General features: G+C 39.2%; 1 protein-coding gene and 1 pseudogene across 2 annotated transcripts in view; both read right to left on the reverse strand.

The window, feature by feature from the left end:
- Positions 1-633: 633 nt before the first annotated feature.
- The window catches only part of LOC147478555 (F-box/LRR-repeat protein At2g42730-like), a 62,064-nt gene continuing 44,795 nt past the window's right edge, over positions 634-17,902 (reverse strand). Inside the window, exons 1-6 of one of the 2 annotated variants that reach the window (XM_086584604.1) lie at positions 5,261-6,269; positions 5,012-5,173; positions 4,523-4,913; positions 1,504-4,355; positions 1,265-1,417; positions 634-1,171 (exon numbers count right to left, since the gene is read on the reverse strand). In XM_086584604.1, the coding sequence (XP_086440730.1) occupies positions 836-1,171; positions 1,265-1,417; positions 1,504-2,490 (1,476 nt within the window). In that variant the 5' untranslated portion in view covers positions 2,491-4,355; positions 4,523-4,913; positions 5,012-5,173; positions 5,261-6,269 and the 3' untranslated portion in view covers positions 634-835. Of the gene's footprint in view, positions 1,172-1,264; positions 1,418-1,503; positions 4,356-4,522; positions 4,914-5,011; positions 5,174-5,260; positions 6,270-17,902 lie in introns of those variants that run through there. The other variant, XM_086584603.1, reaches the window with a different exon arrangement.
- Positions 13,668-17,450, reverse strand: LOC147478556 (uncharacterized; annotated as a pseudogene).

The raw sequence follows: 17,902 nt of genomic DNA on the forward strand, positions 1-17,902 counted from the left end.
TATTTTCAATAAAAATATATTTTGATTCAAAAATTTGTTTGCTAAATCACCATAAATCTAAAAACACTATTATACAAGCTAGATCGAGTTTAAGATAATTTTATTTGAAAATTATGGATTAATATCCTAAACCATAAAGTTGCTATCTCAATTTGATCTCTTAATTTCTAAGTACTTATGCACCATAATCTATTTTCGATTTATTTTCAATAAAAATATATTCTCGATTCAAAATTTGTGTGAGACATTTTATAAAAGCCTTTTCAAAGCACACAAAATATTTAATAGATCGCGGGCGTATGCCCGGGTCCAAAATCTAGTATTTACTAAATTATAGGCTGTTAAATACCTCTTCGAATATATTTATGTGCACCATGGAAAAGCAGCAAAAATTGAATTGGACAAAGAACACAACTAGCGTATTGAAGTGTTTTTTTCTTATTGAAGTTTTTTGTCATACCTCTACCTATATTAATCTAAAATATGTTACATAGTATATCTATTCAAACAAATTTAATATATTACTATTCTAATTTACATGCGTTCATTCTTTTGATTTTCTCCACCCCAATTTTCTTTCCTAGCACGTGCGCATGTGCCCGTTTACTAGTAAAAGTAATTCGGATAGAGGCAAAACGAATGACAAAATGTTATTGGTCGTTGCATCATTGTTAAACATACCTAGCCAAACTAAAAAAGTAAGCAATCCTCGAAACTGCACGTTCTTAGAGCAACAGATGATGAACCAGTTTACCAAGAAAAAGGAAAAAAATTGCAACTGTATAACACTATCTGGTACAGACATGAATGTAATTTTTTTGGGTTACAATCCATGCTAAAATGTGAGCCATTTGAAAGCGTGGGGATGGGGCTTATATGAGTCGTCACCAGCTGATATCTCTACTTCTGTTGAAACTCTTGCTAGTTTCATTAGTTTCTCGCTAAAACCAGTTCTTCCGGCTTCAGTCATTTCTTTTGAATAGCAGATATTCATTCTCTCTATGGCGTTACCATTCTCAAACAAATGCCTCAAAAGTCTAAATTCACTCTCTGTTCCTTGAAGTGACTCGATTTTAAGTAATTTAAGATGATTCAATGTATGCACAGAGTACAACTCCTGTGGTTGCCAATATTCCTTTTCCACGAGTGTATCTTGCATTGTTTTTCGCATCTGCAGTTGAAAAAAATAAATAAAATGAGCTAAACCGCAGTTCTCCTCATATCATATTGGTATATGTAAAATTTATAAGATTTCTAGTATTACCATGACATAGATACCAAGAGTCTGCAGATTAGGAGTTCTTTTTAATAAAATGATAACAGCTTGAACTTGGTTTTCAATGGGAAGCATATGAAGGTGGAGATGCTTCAAAGTAGAATATGTAGGCAGACAAACTGGATCCCTGCTGGTGAGAGCCTGAGCAGATATTTCATATAAGTTCTCATTGTCAAACCCATTATTGCCAAATGTTACATGAGAGAAGAAAAAGAATTGAAACGTACCTCAATATAGAAATCATATAAGCATAGTTCGGTCACATTACGAAGTCCTGCCACAATTTTATGTGCGGAATGAATATAAGAAGCTCGCTGGTCTGACCTGGTTACAGACCAAATAAATGATGCAGTGCGCAGAGACAAAAGGGTCTCTAAACTGATGTCTGGGGGAAGACCAAGACAAGCAAATTGTTTGAGATTTGGGGCTGAAATATTTGTTTTCTTGTGATAATGCATAAACAGTAGACTCAAACGCTTAAGGCTAGGAACAAAGATGTTAAGAGGTTCACGACAATTACAGCTTAGGAAGCTGCATCTTCTGATGGCCAAATTTTCTAGTACAGGACAGTTTGAGAAGAGTTTGTTTATTGAGTTTTCACAGGGAATATATACATCATCAAGCTTTAAAGTTTTGAGCAGAGGAAATCCAACAGTTCTGGGCAAGTCGAGTCCAACTTTTTCCAATGTCAGAGAAGTCAAGCTAATGCATGTGAATAGGCCACCAGAAAGTTCTGCATCATATATCGAAGTCAAGCTAATGCATGTGAATAGGCCACCAGAAAGTTCTGCATCATATATCGTTGAGAAACCATGTATACGAAGCTTCTGAACATTGTGGTCTACAGCGTACGAGATCCATGCATTGACATCAGGAGCAGATACAGGATACATATAATCGTTATTATTGACTTCAAAATTTATAATAGCTGATCCATCATGATGAGAAAGTATCCGATTAACAAAATCTGCATATTCTCCAGAATTTTTCTTTTGCATGAATGAAAATTGATCAAAATTTAGATTGTCGGCTAAATCTCCATAGTTCTTTTGCATGAAAGAATGTTGATCAAAAGTTAGATTGGAAAGTGAAAAGCATACATATCTCCATTGTCTAGAAAGGATGCTGGTTCTGAACGCATCTTCCATTGGAAGGAAGTCTAGAATGTGGCTTCGAATTGGTTCAGGCAAATCGCTGATCCTGTCCATCTCCATTCTTATGCACTTATGGTGATCAAAGCCTGTACTTCAATATCGTCCAATAATATTCAATGATAGATTCAAAGGGCCGAGATAGATTATAGTAGGGATAGAAGTTTTATATTATGTGAGATAAGCTTCTGAAATAAAGTAGAGACGAGTTAGGGAACTACGAATTCTAACAGTAATAAAACTCTTATATGAGATAATGATGCAGTCTAGAAACGTGGTCTGACGAAATATCACACGATCCAATTTCTGGGTAGCTTCTAACTGGAAGTTAGTGAAAGCAATATTGTCCTGAAACCACAATAGCTTTGACAGCCATATAAACCTATACTGCCATTGGATTACTCTTATTGTTTCAGAATTTGAGCAAGAGTCAATACTGTTAAATGTTTCTCTTCCAGCCGAAAGGCTTCAGTCACAGGACATCCAGATTCACCATCTTTTCTACGAAATGCCTTAGCAGCTGGAATACTTCGTCAACTTAAGCCACTCTATTCAACATTCATCCAACTAGGCTGAACAATCACATTAGATCACACTGTAATACAGAAGACCACTACATGATGCATAATTTTCAACGGGGCAAAAAGGTTAAAGGTTGAGGCTCATTCAGAAGATAAAGTTGCTTAGCTTACAGAAAAATAACTGTAGTGCCTCGAATTACCAATATAAGAAAAAGAGATGACCGTTGACTCTCACTTGTATTCCTATCCATAATAATGAGTAAGGAGTCTATGTTCTGAAGAATGAACTAAATGAAGTGCCTATCAAAGAAGATAACCTCACTCTTACAAATGGAATGAAGCATAAATTCATAATGCGGCGACAAACACTCTGTAATGCTTACCTTGTGTTTAGAACTGTGAACAGGAAAACATTTTATCCAATTCAATGTAGCATCAACTCTTTTTAGAAAGAAGTTCTGACACACCATGCTAGAAGGAAGAACAAGAGGTCAATCTTGTCATATTAATGACCTTTATCTTATCCATATTTGAACCTAGAGTTGAGCAACTTGTTTTGAAAATTTGCCTACACAAATCAAATATTAATAGGCTCTTTGCGTCCTTGGTAAACATACCTTCCCAAACTAAAAAGGATGAAGTTTACACAGGTATACCTCTAAAATGCTGGAAAGTTCATTCCTTAGAGCAACAGATGATGAACCAGGTAAAAGGAAACATATTTGCCGCAGACTTGAACACAGTGTTTTGGGTTACTATCCAATTGATATCTTTACTTGGGAGAAACTTTTGCTATGAATAACCTGTCAATGAATAACCTTTTGCTTGAACACAGTACCTGTCAATGAATAACCTGACTCTTACGAGCAGAAAGAATCACAACGCTACGAGCCTACGACGAACACTCTGGAATGCTTAACCTTGTGTTTAGAACTGTGAACAGGAAAACATTTACTGATAAAATGTAATTTAGCATGAAACTCATAGGAAAGAAGTTCTGACACACTATACTAGAAGGAAGCAGAACAAGCCAATCCTGTCATTAAGGGACTTTATCTTGTCGATGGAATGAATCCTGGAATAAATTCTGAAACTCAAACTCTGCAAGTAGAGCACTGTCCTCTGACATTGAATTAAAACAATCCTCTGAAATTGAATTAAATCGTATTTCATAATGAGTGTGTCAAATATGCAATTTTTATACAAAAAGAATAACCTTGTTTGCCAGTTCATTGTCCTGCTTGAAGCCTAGGTTTTGCATAAGTAAGAAGTAGCAACCCCGGATTAGGCAATTATGCATAACTGAACTTTCCTAGTTGGTTTCAATGGCAAGGATTGTCTACTCTTAAGTTGGTTGAACTGTTGAACTCCTACTGAAGCAAAACGTCCAGGCTCTTCAAGATACCCCTTTAAATCTCAAAAAACCAATATAATCAAGAAGAGTACATAAAAAACTTGGGATTTATGTAAATCTGAACTGAAAATATAAAGTCTATCTGAATATCTAATATGTATATATTAAAAACATTTAAATAAGACAAATGTACATATATAGGCAGTACAAAGTACTATACCTCTTGAATGTGACTTCAAGTTCTAGACCAAAAAGTTTGAAAGACTACATACATCCAGTCAACAAGCAATATATATCTGTGCATAATCACGGCAAACGATTCACGAAAATGATATTGCCACATCAGGAGAAACTTTGGTGAAAGCCAGTACCATGTCATTTAAAAACGTTCGGGTTGCTTTATCTGCTCGCTTGTGTCGTGAGTAGGTAATATCCATTTCCTTCATCACACTCCCATTCCCAAGCAAAAATCTCACAAGGTCTAATTCACTCCCACTTCCTCCAAAGTACTTAATTTCAACTTTTCTAAGGCACTTCAACATGCTCTGACTATTCAACTCTTCTAATAGTATTTGTCCTCCCACGTTGCCCATACTCGTAAGACTAAGTGTCTGTTCAATAATACACATTTCGTTTACTTTCATATATAACGAACCAAATAACCAATGCATTATCATAGACGTAAACAACTTGGTGAAATTAACAATACCTTGATAGATATACAAAGTGTTTGCAAGTTAGGATATCTCCTTAACAAGAACATTACCACTTCGATCGGCTTTTTATCCGGGTACAGATCAAGCTTCAAATGCTTCACAGTAGCACAAGAAGTAGGCAAACGCGCTAATAACTCTTGATGCCTAGTCAAAAACTAAGTATACAAACAAAACAAAACAAGTCTCATTTCATCGATACAAAACAAATAACACTATCTAAACCAAATTGAATCAAATGATACCTCAATATAAAGTCCTTCCAAAGCCAATTTCCCTAAGCCTAGGAAAAGAAAAGTCGATTTCATGAAACCTAGACAATCCTAATAGTTTCAAAAACCTAAGATTAGGCCCAGGGAATTGAAGTACACGAGGAGTAGTAAAATAACAACCCACTATACTCAACTCCTCTAAACTAGGACAATTCCTAAAATCCTGACAGCATCTCTATCATCCCTAAACGAGACAGTAAACAGCGATAAAGATTTAAGGCTAGGGAATTTAACTTGTAAGTTTTGTGGTAAAGTAAGTTTAAGATTACTAAACGAAAGGGAAAACAAAGACGTGGCAGTAGTAAATAAAGAGCGAGGTAAAAAGTTATCGAGTTTTCCAGACAAGACTGAAATATCGATATTTTGAACGTTATGTCGGATGGCAAAAGTGATGAAAGTTTTAATATCGAGAAATAAATTATTGTCGACGTGGAAAGTGAGTTTGAATAGTTTAATATCGGATGAGGTGTTGTGTTGAAGGAGTGTTTGGTAAACTATGTCTTTGAGATGACTTTTTACTACCGTGTCGGGGAAATTTAGTTGGTTGAAATCTAAGTGGGTAATAAAGGATGCTACTGTTTTCCATTTTGTGGAAAGTGATGTGCTGCGGATTTGGTCTTTAAGTGGGAGGAATGAGAGTATGTGGTTGCGGATTGTGAGGGGGAGTGCTGTGACTCGATCGCTTTTCATGGTGCTATTGAGATCATCTGATAGACTAATTCTGTTGGGTCTGTTTTTTAAAGTTTTTGTAAGAAGTTATGCAGACTTGCTGAGTTCTCTAGTCTTTAGATGGAGTCATGGAGACAGGTTCTGGGAGTGGATTTTTTTTCTTGGGTAATTAAGTCAAGGCCCGATACTTTGCAAGTCTAATTTGAGTACCCAGCCCAAAATCGAAAATTCAAAACAATTGGCACTTCTTTTGGGAATTCCTTTCCCGGCTGGTGGGTTATGTGAACACGACATTAGGTTATACTAGATTATTTAATTGACACGACATTAGTTCATCTATATTAGGGGCAGAAATGGAGACGTTACCATTATTAAGATTGTTAGGATGTTCGGGAGTTCATGGTCATTCAGATCATTTCTGACAAAAAGTACACAAACAATGCAACAAATAGCCCATGGAACTGTTTTTATAAAAATAGAAGTGTTCAAATAAGATTACTAATGGTTATTAATCTTGGCTCTTTCTAAGTTTGTAACTCATTCAAAAAAATGACTTTCGGCCCTTGCTTAGACTTGAACCAAGAATGTCTACAACCTTGAACCTTCCCTCACAAGCTGGAATTCATGTAGAATAGCTGTATTATTGTGATTCTTGTTAAGTTGTTATTTTTCTGGAGACATTTTTTAAGACGTAGAATTGCTGGGCGAGTTGCTTTTGATTGTTTTGAATAGTTCAAATGTGAGCAAAAGCCTACTATAGATGTGAATATGTCATGTCTGTGTATCTTACTCTTGTTAGCTCGTGCATCTTAATGTTTGTGTATCTTACTCTTGTACAGTTTTTTGTTTTCTGCTGCTCTGCTGTATGAGATTAATAAGCTCTCAGGGATGGCGCTGGCCAAGAGTGAGACTAAAACAAAGAGGCATTGACCACAGTATATGCTGTATGAAGTTTGAGTTTAATGCCATTATGTTAATTTTGAGAGCACTCATGTGGTAGCAAACATAGGAAAAACATGTGATTGTAATTTTTGAGAAGATAGTTTCTTGGAGGTTCTTGTATGAAGTTCCCATCTGGCTGTACTCTTATATTGATTATCTAATGGATCACATTCCTCTTTTGTTAGGGCAAAAAGAAGGAAAAAAAAAAGAAAAATGCAGGCTGCCTTTTGATTTCTTTTCCATTATTGCCATAATATTAGTGGTTGTCCAGCATCATAGTACTGAGTTCTCGACTTGAAAGTGTGAAGTGATTTTTTCCAGTAGTGTTTGAAAATCGTTAAGCAAATAACCCCATAATTGCTCTGAGAAACCCGCCACCTCTAGACTTGTTATCTAACCCTAAGCATCATAAACACCAAAATGTTGTTATCTAAATAGTCATGCTACTATCATAGAACCTTGTTAGAGTCATACTCATTCCTAACTCAGTCTCTAATTATTTGGATAAAGTGTTGGAGTGAAGTCTTCTTCTTATCCTCTTAATTTTTAAATCCTTTCAATTTAATTGTTAATCCTCAACAGTCTCCAGCTTTCAGATATTTCAGTAATGCCTCTTGAACTTTGGTTGGTTACTACTAATGATAATGTGTATGAGTTAGTTATCAAACTGCAAAAGTTTGATCACAACAGTGTATTATTTCTCAAGTGCAAGAAATTTCATGACTGGTCACATCCCTCTCCATTATTAGCAGTTTCAATCCTTTCAATTTAATTATTAATCCTCAAGAGTGTCCAGCTTTCAGATATTGTTCTTCTGTACTGCTTACTGCAGATAATGTTTCAGTAATGCCTCTTGAACTTTGGTTTGTTACTGCTAATGATAATGCGTATGAGTTAGTTATCAAACGGTAAAAGTTTGATCACAACAGAGTATTATTTCTCAAAGTGCAAGAACCAATAAAGGCAATAAGGTGATTTTAATTTCCGAAGTAAGGTTTTCCCTGCAACCTTACTTCTGAATGTTTTTTTTCCTAAATCACCATTATAAAAGTAAAATCAGAATACTCTCACCATCTGAAAGGAGGACAAACAAGCGACTTCAGAACAATATGTTGGGTTGGTGGAACCGTCGAGCTTTGCTCCGGTTGTCCGTATACCACACTCACCCCGCATCGATGAAGAGGCGCCGACCGCCGTCCATGGCCTTCCTTCGCGCAACAGCAAATACCGATGCCTAAAGAAGAAGGCGCGCTCGCGCTCACCTAAGCGCGCCTTTTCGCTCCCAAATTTATTGAAGAGGGCTGCCTAACCTAAAAGCCTTTTCAGCTCGGCTTTTAATGAAGATGCCACAGCTATTACCTATGCCTATGCGCCAGCCAAGCTCCAGAATTGCGGCCCAAGCCCATTTACTTCCCCTTTGTCTATGTACACCTATATAAAGGAAATAGATTAGGGTTTTGAAGGACAACTTTGAGAGATTCATTTCTAGGGTATTGTGGGAGCTCTGTTGAGCTAGGGTTTGAGTGAGGCCTCTTCTTATTGATTCTTGATCTCTTGTAAACTCTCCAATCTTTGTTATAAAGGAAACTCGGCTCTTGTGTGTGGATGTAGGTAACATTTACCGAACCACCTAAATCTCTGTGTCTCTTTGCATTGTTACTTCCATTATTATTGTTGCTATGGATTGTGATGATATTGTAGTGGTTTTGCTTTGTTGAGGTTGTTGTGATAACTACCAAAGTCTTGGGTGGGTGATTTCCTTGGTGTGAGCTCCAAGTTGAAATCATTTGGGATAGAAAGTAGCTAGATTGAGGTGTGACCTTCTAGTGAAATCTCCCAACAAGTGGTATCGGAGCACGGTTTTGAATCAGTGGAACAAGGTGTTGTGAGGAAAGTTTCCACCTTTGGCACAGAGAGAGCTAGGTGTTTGAAGAAATTCCTCTGAGAGAGTCTCCACCGTTGCGTTGGTTCAAGTGGAAGTCATGACGACCGAAAAGGAAAGCTACAAGATAGAGAAGTTTGACGGAACAAACTTCGGCTATTGGAAGATGCAAATTGAGGATGTTCTCTATCAAAAGGATTTGATGGAAACATTGATATGTGAGAAGCCCGATGAGATTCCGCAAGATAAATGGGATTTGCAAGATAGAAAGGCCTTGGCCACAATCCGATTGAGTCTTTCGAAGTCGGTAGCCTTCAATATTAAAACTGAGAAGACGGCGAAGTCTCTCATGGAGGCACTTACTACGATGTATGAACAACCCTCGGCCGCAAACAAAGTCTATTTGATCACCAAGCTGTTTAGTATGAAAATGTTGGAGGGGACCTCCTTCAAGGATCACCTAAATGAATTCAACCAAACTAAGGACCAATTGGAGTCGGTTGAGATTACATTTAGTGACGAGGTGCTAGCTTTGGCGATACTTGGACAATTGCCTCCAAGTTGGAAGGCGACTATGGCGGCTATTAGTGGCTCTGCGGGAATGACTAAGTTGAAGTTTGAGCATGTTGTTAGTATGGTACTAACTGAGGAATCCGGAGACAGGATTGTCCGTCATCTTCGATCAACTTCGGGAATCGGCATTGAGCAATCGAAAGTAGGGAAGAAAGTCAAACAGAGTCGTAGTAAGAAAAAAAGGAGGGGAGATCGAAATCTCAAGCCTCCCAATTGCAAAGCGTTGAACACAAACCTCGAGACATAAGTGAAGTGGTGTGCTATAATTGTGGTAGGCCCGCCACTATAGCCCCAATTGCCCCGGCACCAAGAAACAACAACAACATTAATAAGAACAAGAAAAAGATCATCAAGAAGCTAATGTTGTTGAGATGGTAGATGACGCTTTGATATGTTCATGGAGCACAAGAAGGAGTCTTGGGTACTTGATTCCGCATCTCTTTCCATGCTACCTCACATCGAGAGTTCCTTGAGAACTACACCGAAGGTGACCTTGGAACGGTCTTTCTCGGTGATGACCAACCTTGTGACATTGTCGGCAAGGGTGATGTGCATATCAAGATGAATGGCTCGTCATGGTTATTGAGGGACGTCAGACATGTTCCGGATTTGAGGAAGAATTTGATTTCTGTGGGGCAATGGCAAGTGAAGGATTTGTTCTGATCTTTACTTGGTGATACTTGGAAGGTCTCGGCGGTTCATTGATTGTTGCAAATGGTAAGAAAGATGGTACTCTACACGACTGCACATGGTTGTGAGTCGATTCGCCGTGGGCACATGGCAAAGAGGATCCGAATGTTTGGCACCGCAGACTTGGTCACATGAGTGAGAAAGGAATGAAAATCCTTCACTCTTTCGTAAACTCCCAAAGTTCTGATCGACCGAAATTGACTTCGTGGAGAACTGTGTATTTGGAAAGCGTAAGCGGGTGAGTTTTCGAGAATGGGTCGACTCAAAGCTAGAAGGCTTGAGTTGATACATACTGAGATGTCCGGGGGCGACTAATGTCTCTTCACTTGGCGGAAAGTCATATTTTGTGACTTTCATTGATGACCATACTAGGAAGGTATGGGTCTATTTCTTGAGACACAAGTCGGAAGTATTTGAAGTGTTCAAGACTTGGAAGGCCATGGTTGAGAATGAGACAAGCTTGAAAGTAAAGAAGCCGAGATCCGACAACGGTGGAGAGTATGAGGATTCAGGTTTTAAAAGTCTTGTCTTCGACAATGGCATCAAGATGGAAAAGACTTTGCGGGGACACCTCAGCCAGAATGGGGTTGCAGAGCGGATGAATAGAACAACGACAGAGAGAGCTAGGTGTATCGTACACTAGCTTGGCTTTGCCCAGCGATTAGGCGAGAAAGTGTTAGCACGCCACTTACGATCAATAGAGGACCATCGGTGCCTTTGGATTTTAAGATTCCAGAGGAAGTGTGGAGAGCCGAAGGATGTGAACCTTTCCCATTTGAAGGTGTTTGGTTGTGTGTCCTATGTTCACATTAGTGACCAAGCTAGAAGCAAGCTTGATGCTAAGTCACTAAAGTGCACCTTCATCGGCTATGGCGGTGATGATTTTGGGTATCGCTTTTGGGATGATCAAAATCGGAAAATCATTCGTAGTAGAGATGTTGTGTTTAATGAAAAGGTGATGTACAAGGGGAGAGATGAAGCCTGAAACCAAGGAATCGGGTACAGAGAGCGGCACAGAGTATGTTGAGTTGGAAGACTTTGATGTAAGTCGTGGTATAGTGGGAGCCCCACAGTCAGAGCATGACAGTAGTAGTGACTCAGAGAATAATGAGGATACTACACCACAGAGTCCATCTCCACCTCGTGCCCCAAGGAAGACATCCAGGCCACATGTACCGAGTTCTAGATATCCGCCCTCCACCTATGTGAATTACTTGCTACTTACTGATGGTGGCGAGCCTCAATGCTATGATGAAGCATTGGAGGTGAGTGATGCAAGCAAGTGGGAGCTTGCTATGCAAGATGAGATGAAGTCCCTCATCTCCCCGTGGCACGGGGAGTTAGCCAAACTACCCACGGGCAAGAAGGCTCTGAGAACAAATGGGTGTATAGAGTCAAAGAGGAACATGATGGTTCCCGAGATACAAGGCAAGGCTAGTAGTCAAGGGTTTTCAAGCGAAAAGCATTGACTTCCGCGAGATATTCTCCCCAGGTGGTGAAACCCAATACTATTCGGTCGGTGTTGAGTATTGTTCTGTGAAGATTTGTATCTTGAGCGGTTGGATGTTAAACCGCCTTCCTCCATGGTGACCTAGTTGAGGAAATTTATATCAAGAACCGGAGGGTTTCATCAAGAAGCGGTAAAGAGAATATGGTATCACGGGCTCGAAAAGAGCTTGTATGGTTTGAAACAAGCCCCTAGGCGTTAGTGCAGAAGTTTGATAACTTCATGCAAGGAAATGGCTACTATAAGTGCAACGGCCACCATTGTTGCTACTTCAAGAGGTTCGACTCCAGCTACATCATCCTGTTGCTATATGTTGATGATATGTTAGTAGCGAGTTCTGATATGTCAGAAATTGGGAGATTGAAAGAGAAGTTAGCAAGTGAGTTCTCTATGAAGGATTTGGGTGTGAAAACAGATTCTAGGGATGAGGATCGAAGAGATAGGCGAAAAGGTATTCGGAGTTGTCTCGGTGAAAGTATATTGAGAAGGTATTGAAGAGGTTCAGTATGGGTAGTGCGAAACCAGTTTGCACACCTTTGGCAGTCCACTTCAAGTTGTCCAAGGAACACTCTCCCAAGACTGTTGAGGAAAGAAACTTCATGGCTAAGGTACCATACGCCTCTGCCATTGGAAGTCTTATGTATGCCATGGTTTGCACACGTCCGGATATAGCCCAAAGATGAGCCGTCGATAGATTTATGTCTAATCTGGCAAGCAACATTGGGAAGCCGTGAAGTGGATATTGAGATATCCGAGAGGTACTACGAGAGAAATGCCTATGTTATGGAAGGGGTGTTGTGAACCCGCAAGGGTATGTGGATGCCGACTTTGCGGTGAGGTAGATCGCAGAAGAAGCACTCTTGGTTATGTCTTTACAATGGGGTGCTACCGCAGCCGAAGTTGGATTTCGATTCTGAGAAGATTGTTGCTTTGTCTACCACGCGAGGCGAGTATGTGGCCGCTCTGAGAGGCAAGCAAAGAGATGATCCGTTCTGAGGATTGATGGAAGAGCTTGGGATGAAGCAAGAGAGAAGTGTGTTACACGCTGATAGTCGAGTGCTATACATCTTGCCAAGAATTCCGCTTTTCATTCTAGGACCAAACACATTGGTCTCCGGTATCATTTTATCCGATCTCTGTTGGAGGATGAGGTTTTGGCACTTGAGAAGATCCAAGGAGTGAGAATCCGGCGGATATGTTGACCCGAGGCCGTGCCCGGCGAGAAGTTGAAGTTGTGTTCAACCTGGGTCTTCTTGCTTTGAAGACCATGATGAATGAGCCGAAGTGTTTCTTTAGTTTTTGGATTTGGATTGAGTTGTTACAATTGAGATGTGATGTGCATGAAGAATCTCGGAAGGTTCCAAGTGGGAGATTGTTGGGTTGGTGGAACCGTCGAGCTTTGCTCCGGTTGTCCGTGATACCACACTCACCCCGGTAATGCGATGAAGAGGCGCCGACCGCCGTCCATGGGCCAAGCGCTTCGGGCAACAAAACTGATGCCTAAAGAAAGAAGAAGCGCTTCAACTAAGCCGCGACTTCGCTCGGCTTTTATTGAAGAGGCTCGCCACACACCTAAGCTGCCGCGACTCGCTCCAGCTTTTAATGAAGAGGCGCGCCACACACCTATCGCTGGCAAGCCCGTCGAAGCTCAATTGCGCCCAAGCCCATTTACTTCCCCTTTGTCTATGTACACCTATATAAAGGAAATAGATTAGGGTTTTGAAGGACAACTTTGAGAGATTCATTTCTAGGGTATTGTGGGAGCTCTGTTGAGCTAGGGTTTGAGTGAGGCCTCTTCTTATTGATTCTTGATCTCTTGTAAACTCTCCAATCTTTGTTATAAAGGAAACTTGGCTCTTGTGTGTGGATGTAGGTAACATTTACCGAACCACCTAAATCTCTGTGTCTCTTTGCATTGTTACTTCCATTATTATTGTTCAAGCATGGATTGTGATGATATTGTAGTGGTTTTGCTTTGTTGAGGTTGTTGTGATAACTACCAAAGTCTTGGGTGGGTGATTTCCTTGGTGTGAGCTCCAAGTTGAAATCATTTGGGATAGAAAGTAGCTAGATTGAGGTGTGACCTTCTAGTGAAATCTCCCAACACAATATAGAGATGGTAAAAATGCTATTCAGATAAATGCATTCAAGATGTACAAGAAGACCAAAAAGAATGTTAAAAAATTAATGAAATCGAATTTGATGCCTGCATAGCCTTGAGCTTCTCAGGACATCAACAGAAAAAAAAAAACATGATGTAAAGGAACAGACTCCTGTAAATTGAGAGTTTACACTTCAATGGTATTAAAGTAAAACAAATTAGCAAAGGGCGCAAGCACTTATTGTTATTGAACCTTTCCTTGAGTTGGTGTCGGCGGCGGGAGGGTATACAATGACTTCAGCTGGCTGCTTATGAGCTTGCTATTGTGAAGAGTCAACTGAAGTTCCACGTCATCGGACCACCACTGCTCCAACCCATGAGCCTCAAGAAACTTCTGTTTTCCCTTGGACATCACAAAAAAAAACTTTGCAGCAGCTTGACCATGAGAGGGATTGGTGTTTTCCTTATTAGAGTCATCGGCTGCTTTGGCATGGACATTAGGATTCCCTGCTGGTTCATTATAGTAGCAACATATGTTATTGACATATAGATGTGGAACCCATTTTCCACACAGGCTAGAATTGCAGGCTTCTCCTCATAGTTGCTCCGACTCCCAGCACTGGAGGGCAGAATAGATTTGAATCTTTTCCAAGCAAAGCCGGCTTTCTCTCCAATAGATCTTAGGCTCATAGCTAAGGAAACAGAAGGTGGGTTGGACAAGTGTCTCCACGAATACTCCTTGTTTGGCTAGCGTCTTACCCACTTGGAGAGCAAAGCCTGCCCCTAATGAATGTCCTGCAATGCATACATTAGTACTTCCATACTTTTCTACTATCAATTTGAGAGCTTCAAGTGCTGTGATAAATCTTACAGAACTAGTGTGTCGTCTGTGTGTCGTCTGTGTGTTTGACTTTCTTCCACTACCTTTGTTTGTCAATGAAGTTAAACTACCAAACCAAGTAAAGGCACTTGGATCAACTCATACTCCAACATGCCAATTGAGTCAGAGATATGTACATGGCTATGGCAAAGTGATGTAACACCTATGGAAAACAACACCAGTTAACTGGACTGAAACATGAAAAGCATAAGGATGATGTTCTGCACCATTGTTTACCACTTCAACTACCTCTTCTACACATTGCTTCGCCATCAATTCACCCACCACCACTTCTCTTCCTTCTATGCCTTGCATGTGTCAGTGTGTGTGTGAGAGAGAGATAGCGTTTTGAGATTAAGGAATCTTCTTTTAGTTGTTCTCTTTCTCCACTTGGTAAAAAAAGTTGAGAAATTTTGATTCCCCTCAAATATCAAGTTGTAGAAAAACGGCCTGGAACAAATAATAGTCGTTATTATTGTGGTTTCCATGTTTTTCCAACCGTCATATTTCTATTTCTGTCATAACCCCTTGTGGGTTGTGGCCCAACCAAAGGTCTGTTTATTGGCGGGATCCAGTTGGGCAATTGAAACTCAAGTTTGGCCCATGTCATACTTCTTTTGTTGAAGACACAATGACAGCAAAGATTGAAATAAGAGCATGTCTTCAGTGCGCAGGTCGTATGGTGCGCAGGTGGTTATGGGCCTTTGGATTCAGTACTTCTGCCATTAAATACACACGCACCCTTGGTATGAGTGGCTGAGATGTAATGGCGCACCATACATCTCGCGCACCATAGATTTAGCCTTGAAATAATGCTTCAATCTTTGCTGTCAAAACAAATGGATTTTGTCATCTGGTCCACATTATCTGACTAGTATCTCAGTACACATAATAAGACAAAATATATGAATGATTCAAAATCCAGAATCCAGATACATCGAGTACATGATATTTTATTTAGGATTTATTTATTTTTTCTCGATCAAGAATACAAAAAGAAATGAGCAACACACCATCTTGATAAGATAGAACAAGCTAGTCACTAAACTAATCAGTATCAACAATCGTAGCCATATATTTTTTGGTAAATTCAACATTAAATCACAGAAATTGATCAGAAAAAAGTGAAGAAAGTGGGTTTTCATTTCCAAGGCTAAGAAACTTATTGGGTTTGCTCAATCCTCTCATTACTCTTTTGTTGTTCATTTTTGAGCCATTGCAAAAGTAAATAGATATATACTTGTAGCAATTGTAGAACTATGCAAGGACCCAACGCTCAAAGTACCATGCTCACTGTCACACCCAAGACACCCGTGAAATGATAGCTTCTACTACTAGTCAGCTGCCTTAGTACTTTCATAGGTTATACTATATGCACCAAACCTAGACGCACAAGTAATACATACTACGATACATGTTTCAACTATGTGCTGTAAATTTGTAAATAGTGGTAGTTGATCTGGCTATCTGAGACACTTAAATATGATGATTATATAGCGCAGCCTAAGTAATGTGTGTTATTCAGAACTGATTTCATAGTACTGAACACACCTCAATATATTACATAGAGTATCATATTTAAAAATATACCACATTAAGTGGGATATGCAGAACTTATTTCATAGTAGTGAACACACCTCAATATGTAACAGTGATTGTCATATTAAAAATTAGACCACATATAGTGTCCTATTGAGAACTGATTTCACAGTCGTGAACACAACTCAATATGTCACATGGAGTATCATATTTCCAATTAGAGCACGTAAAGTTTCATATTCCGAACTACTTTCATATTTATTAACACACCTCAATATATCACATAAAGTATCATATTTCCAATTAGAGCACGTAAAGTGTCATATTTATAACTGCTTTTATATTTATGAACACACCTCAATATGTCACATAGTAATTTATTCGCTTTCTAGATTGAATCGGACAACAAGGTTGAAGATTATCCATTTAAAGATGTGAAGGCAGACTGGGTACAACCTCACGTACAGACCTTATTAGCTCTTTTGCTATCAAATCCAATGCATCTCTAGAAATGTACCTTCTAAGTTGCACATATGTGTTTTGTTTGTAACGATAATCCCAGAGATTCAAGCTCCTATTAAAAGAACTTTCAATTTCTGTCACTTGGTTTGTCAGGAGATTATTAATCAAATTAAAGTTTTGGCATAAGTTACCATTATTGCTAGAACGCAAATGCCTCTTCAAAGAGGAATGCATACTTTCAATTCGGTTACTGTTTGAAGTACCAAAATGCATATGGAGATCTATCCAAGCCGAGACAAACCTTTCTTTATACTTCGAAAGCCACTGGTCTTCTATGTATTCCACAACACCATAATGATCTCCGTACTCAAATTTAAAACAACGTAGGTGTTCCAAGTACTCAACTTCAGTACGAGCTGTTATCACTGTTTCGAACATAAACATAAATTGTTCATACTCAACAAATTTCTCAAATATTTTTTTAGCCTTTGTCTCGATGTTCCTCCTGATGTGAACTCGACACAAGAAGTGTGCAGCTTCAGGAAACACTATAGCTATCACATTCATAAGTGTCAACTCACAATCAGTCGTAATTATCTTTACAGAAGTAGCTTTGTAGTCAAGACTATCACGCAACCTCTTCAAAACCCAAAGGTAAGAACCTTCTTTCTCACTCTCCAAATACCCAAAAGCAATACAGAATGTCTTCATCGTGGACCCAATAACTTCAAACAATAGCATCTTGAACACATTCGTCTTGTACATGCAATCCATGACAATGACCTCGGGAAAACACTTTGCCAAATGAATTGATTGGGGATGTGCAAACAACAAATCTCTACATTCACCTGTTACTGGATTATCCCTATGAAACTCTGTGTACCCAAATTCTTCTAAATTTCTTAGAAATTCTTGCATTTGGTTTCTTCTACTCAACCGAACCAACTGATTCTTGTGACGATAATTGTATAAAGTGTTTTGTTTGACAAATTATTGTCATCTCTCTTTCAAGAGGGGTAAAATTTCACGCACGGCTTTAACACCACTCAAAGACAAATCTGAACAATCAATTTTTCTTCAGCTTTTAACCTTCCGACGAATGCACGACCTATAAGATGCTCCCCAATAGTATGATTATGAGTTCCACCCATAACACTCAAAGATCCATCCACCTTCGCTTTAGAATTCCCCTTCAAACACAAATGGACGACCACATTTTTTCGAACTGGATTGCCTATATTCTTTCGTTTTTTTGTTCAATATTTTCGGCTTTATGGATGGTCTAAATTTTCCACTCCTTTCGCAACTCAAGAAAACTCTAGGTCTTTGCCCAAGTCCCAAATTATCGGACCTTGATATCACAACCACAA

This window comes from Coptis chinensis, chromosome 9 (assembly GCF_015680905.1).
Source record: "Coptis chinensis isolate HL-2020 chromosome 9, ASM1568090v1, whole genome shotgun sequence".
NCBI classification, from domain to species: domain Eukaryota; kingdom Viridiplantae; phylum Streptophyta; class Magnoliopsida; order Ranunculales; family Ranunculaceae; genus Coptis; species Coptis chinensis.